This window comes from Sesamum indicum, linkage group LG10, assembly GCF_000512975.1.
Source record: "Sesamum indicum cultivar Zhongzhi No. 13 linkage group LG10, S_indicum_v1.0, whole genome shotgun sequence".
Lineage (NCBI taxonomy): Eukaryota > Viridiplantae > Streptophyta > Magnoliopsida > Lamiales > Pedaliaceae > Sesamum > Sesamum indicum.
The window spans coordinates 11,468,956-11,474,271 of record NC_026154.1 but is presented as its reverse complement, the minus strand read 5'-3'; the positions used below and the strand labels follow the sequence as shown (position 1 = coordinate 11,474,271).

Sequence of the window (5,316 nt, the reverse complement as noted above, 5' to 3'; positions counted from 1 at the left end):
TCTAACGGCTATAAACAATAAAAAAACAGCTAGCTTAGCAAGAAAAAAATAAATATAATACTTAGATACAACTTATAATAGATTATAACATTTAATCCCTCAATATTCTAAAATCAAAAGCATGTCAGTCCAAAAAATTAATCAAATTATAGTCAAATTATTGATCAAGGGTATTTTCAAAGTAACATCCAATAAATTCACCAAAACTCTATTAGTGAGAGTTATATGCAAGACGGAACAAATCTCAGGGAGGCCATATATAATTTCTCATCTTATGGAAATGTATTTGCAATTACACCATTTCTCAAGGTGTGTGGATGTAATTCGCGCCATCTTTCTTATAGAAAGGCCAAATGCAATTCTGAGCCTGAGGTTGTTAACATAAATCATTGTAGATAGTCAACTAGGGATCCTGGAAATTGCATCCAACTGAAACATGTAAACAGGGTCGTACTTCACGTGTGTGCTGGTTGGCCGGAGGAACGAGATGCAAGGAAATTAAAGCTAAGTAGTAGGCAAAACAGATGACCTTAAGCAATAATAAGACATTGACAGTAAAAGGAGTTCAAACAGTTTACACAATCTCAGGTCAGTGTGCAAGTTGCTAATACCATTATGGATAATACTTACAAAGATAAACAGTACCAGACATTTTTATACACCTCAGTACCTGACTCTCCAAAGAGTACAGTCCTAAGCACGGGAACAGAACATGACCTAGTATCCAGCTGGTGGATCTTTGCCTGCAGCTATTGACGATCTTCATTAGCAATGACTTGAAACATCAGAGAGAAAGCAATGAACAGTGTTCGTTGCCAGAACATTAGTTCTTCATAGCAGCTAGAGAACAGTATGTCCACCTTGGTAGTTCCAACCATGAAGCATAATGCGAGGGGTAATGCGCGAGGGAACCTCAAAGTTAAGGATTACAGTCATTACTTCCCCAGGTACCAATGAGAAATAGTTGTCTGAGTAATGAACTGGCAAAATCCGAGTGTCTTCATTGTTTTTCTGAGTTTTTGAAGCATGGACAGAGAAATGGAGAAAGAAAGCGACTCCAGTCTCAGTTCCATTGATTTCAGTGACTTGCAGATCACTGGCTTTAGTCAAAAAGTTCCTAAGCATCTTAGGAAACAAGCTGGTCCCCTTTTCTCTATCAGGTACACCATCTACGGCTTCTGATGGTGGCATACCAAAATCTCTGTTGGCATCTTCGAAGACATGGTTTTTATGGACTAGACTTCTTGAATTAGGTTCTTGTGACTTATTCTCTATGTGCATCCTGACCTCATAGCTGGAACCCCTTATGAAAGTTAGAGAAGTAATTTTAAGGGGAATTTTATTGTTTTTGTATGGTTCCAGGAGCTTATAGTCGCCACCTGGCAGATGTAACCAATAAAAGTTCCTGGATAATATCTCATAATCTGACATTTTATAGAGTTTAAGAAGAAGAAAATAGACAGGTTTAGGATCTTCAGACTTTGGATACTTTATCTCAGAAGTAGATATTGTGCTTTTGGATGGTATAGTGAGTTTGTCAAAGATTTCATAGTATGGACATGCTCCTTCTAGATCCCAAACTGACACTTCTATAGCCACATTGGATAGTTCTTCTGATGTTGTGTTCACCACCTGTATTATTACACTCGCATAAATTTTCCTCTTCCAATAAATCAAGTAAATGATCAACAAAAGACGAACTTGTCTAGAAGGGTATATTAGGCAGGTATATCCTACTCTTCCGTCAAAAATCAATCCACTCATCCATTAATCTACTAATCCTATCATGAAAATCCAGTAACAGTAACACATGATGGTAGTGAAATTGTGTTTACAATTTTCTTTACAGTGGTGCAGATTATTAGATTAGAATTTGTAACATGCACACTCATAAATCTTGTATTCTTTCACATCGAAAATGAAAACAAAAAAGCAATGGGTATAGGAGATGTTGCATGAAAAATATTTCATGCATAAGAAGAGACAGGAACTTTTCATACTTGGGGTTTTGGTATTTTATTTAGCTGAAAGAAGATCAAGCATTAAGAACAGACTCTAGACTCATGCTGAATATTTATAAAAAACCATTCATGGTTACCTCCACAAGATATGTTGCTAGATTTAGCTGAACATGAATTGGTTCTGCAGCACAACGACAGCCATAGAACCCTGCTGTTTGCTCATGCAGATGATCATAGAATTGGCCCCTTAGTCCTGTCCATGGGTTTTGAGTTTTCCAAATCAACACACCTGTGTATTTGGTCCACATACGCGAGGTCCAACCTTCTAAGAGAGCTCTATATTGGATGTAATTAGCCAGTTGCGCCTGAAATAGATACTTTAAGTTCACATAACAAAAACTTGACAGCCAACTATGAACTTGAGGAATTACGAAATACTGCAGTATACCTTAAGACAAAAGTCATCAAGATCCTTAGGTGTTCCATATAGTAAAATCTGGTCATGAACCAAGCCTGGTTTTGAGTATGGTATGTACTTATGATAGTTCCATATAGGATTGGGGACTTCCTGGACATAGCCATTCGCCAATGTTTTGAATAAGGGCATCTGCCATCCCACTGGAGGCATTGTTGCTCTGATAGTAGCTGCCACAGCTGTGGAGGAATTGTGGCTCTGATAGTAGCTGCCACAGGTGTTCCTACAGAACCAACCTCAGGATTGAAACCATATTTGTAAAAGTCATCCTTGAAAAAGTTCTCGGGATTCTGAATTTCATAAGGACCATCAGTAAAGTCCCCCTTCCCATTAGCAAAACCATCCCACATGGATCCTTGGATGTATATACGTGTTCCATCCAGATATTCACTTGGGTCCTTCCAAGTTGAGGATATCTCTTCCTTGGAATGCTTGCAATTCGTAGAAGTTTCATAGTAAGGATGGAGTTCTAGATCCTTTTTCAGAGCTGTATTAATATCATCTGGTGGCACTTGCTCATTACCTCCAACCCAGAGAGCAAGACTAGGATGGTTTCTTAGCAGCTTCACAGTGTCCCTAGCGCAAAGCAAAAATAGGTCATGGTCCAGGGGACCATCAGGATTTGATACTGGAACGCCTCGTCCATCACAGTCCCCAGTTATCCAGAATTCTTGCCAAACCTACAAGCAAATTGCTAAATATCATAACCTGTCTTATTTCCGCCAGACTTTTGACTACTCAACTTGGGTACTAAAACTGAAAAAGCGAGCTATTGCATTTAAGTACTTGCTTTACTTAATGCTCAGAATACCACTTCTCAGGTTTATGGAAATATCAAGACAAACTGAGAGGATGCAAAGTGTAATCATACTCATTTACTTAGCAAGAAAAAGAAAAGCAACTTTTGGTGCCCAGTATCTCACATGCTACTATAATGGCTATCAGAATTCATTTTAAAGGTGGAAGTAGTTCTCAACATAATTATCACACATTTCATCAATAATATGACTCATACATGCATAAGGCCCTCAAAATCAATTTAACATGATCAAGATTCATTTATTGATATTTTAAAATCGATTTAATATGAATAAGATATGCAATTCATTTGTAGATGTTTTCCAGTTCACTAGTTTTTGGGCTATTATTTTGCGAAACATTTTGCCCTGAGAAATAAATTGGTGGATCTTGTGGGCCCTTCACATCATAAAACTTGAAAACATTTTGCTTGATTTCTACTTTCAGAGTAAAACCCAAATACATGGACATTTTTCCAAGAATATACTTTTAGGCGTTTTCAAGAATCATTCTTCTATACCTAAGTAGTTACGGGCCTCCAACAATAATAGATAATCTTCTCCATCTCCTCTAACGTCAACCCAACCACTCCATGATTTAACAATATGTTTTGAAATGTTATAATGAAAAATTTTAATCAAGAAAGAGCTAGATTGGAAATTATGAAGAAAAGAGAAAAGAGCCAAAGCGTTGATTCCAGAATTCTGGAGCTGCAGCGCAAGAAAAATAAGAAGAGAAATAGGCCGTGACCTTGTGCCTCAGCACCAGCTTTGGCACCACAATGTGGAAATTAGTATGTGTTTCTGTTTGCATCCTGTTAATTTTGCTTTTGCCCCCACCAGGAAGGCATTTAAAATACACCATCCTAGAGCTCAAAAGAGAGAATCCTGGAGAAAGTTAGAGAAAGAGAGGTTGAGCAAGAAAGGAGACCTAATTCTTTTAACAAGATCGGCACAACTTCCAAGAAGCGGCTATCTTCTTATCAAGATTCTATTTTCTTCTTCCTCTTTTATTTTTGTTCTTTGTAAATTGCTAGGTCTTATAATATATAGTTTGAGTCATTTGGTCGATATACTTCCTTGAATTGATTTTTCCTTATCTTTATAATAAATCATTATTTTTTTCAACACTTGCGAACATCTGGCAAGTATTTGATTAATTTGATTATAGGAGATGAGTTCGAGAAAAAAAATCGCTTCTTCTATCTGAATAATGAACTCCATAAGGTAAATTGGAATAGAAGTTCTATACAGAATTTGATTGAACGCCTATTTATCTTTGTACATTTGTTTATGCTTATTATTTGTTATTGGGAAATAGGTAATAAATCTTAATTTGAATGGATTATTCATCCGTTGTAGTTAATAATATTAAATTGATGATAGAATAATTGAGAGGAATAGTTCAAATGAAATCAAATACCTTAGTGCTTGGCTATTGAATTTTCTCTATATCACATTCTCTTGTTTGTTAAAATTTAGTTGATAGATTTTATTAGTTTACCTCAATTTCTCATCCTATTCAGTTGGTTTACACAATAACAAGATTAATACATTTTGTTAAGGTAAACAATCCCTATTGGACGATATCTAACGACCAGTTTATTACTTGTTCAATTTCGTTCACTTACAAAATCACCAACACTACTTATACGAGAAGGAAATCCCTTAGAACCTCATGTAAATATCTCTCACTCTCTCCCCCTCCAAAGTTTCCATATAAGAACATAACATTTAACAATATCTCAGTTACTACCGCCATATTTGAGTCAAGCTAGAGCTCCCTAAAGTTGAAGAAAAACATGTATGGATGCATTGATCAAATGAGGCATATAATGATGGAAACTAGAATTTTTTGTCATAGAATCTGTGATGCAATGGACTTAGTTTTAACAAAAGCCGCTTTTACCCTTGAAGAAATAGATTTAAAACCAATTCTTGCGGTCGACCGACCATACTGACTGCTACCTACAACTTCGTTGAGTAGGACAATAATTTTGGTTTGATTAACATCGTGAGACACATGCACATGTATATATGCACAGACACACAAGGTCAATACACATTGGGGGGGGGGGGGGTG

At 36.5% G+C, this 5,316-nt stretch overlaps 1 protein-coding gene across 1 annotated transcript in view; it reads right to left on the bottom strand.

Moving 5' to 3' along the window:
• Positions 510-5,316, bottom strand: part of LOC105172345 (mannosylglycoprotein endo-beta-mannosidase) — a 19,648-nt gene continuing 14,841 nt past the window's right edge. Inside the window, exons 9-12 of the mRNA XM_011093729.2 lie at positions 2,654-3,116; positions 2,410-2,615; positions 2,099-2,326; positions 510-1,632 (exon numbers count right to left, since the gene is read on the bottom strand). Coding sequence (XP_011092031.1) covers positions 841-1,632; positions 2,099-2,326; positions 2,410-2,615; positions 2,654-3,116 — 1,689 coding nt within the window. The 3' untranslated portion in view covers positions 510-840. The remainder of the gene's footprint in view (positions 1,633-2,098; positions 2,327-2,409; positions 2,616-2,653; positions 3,117-5,316) is intronic.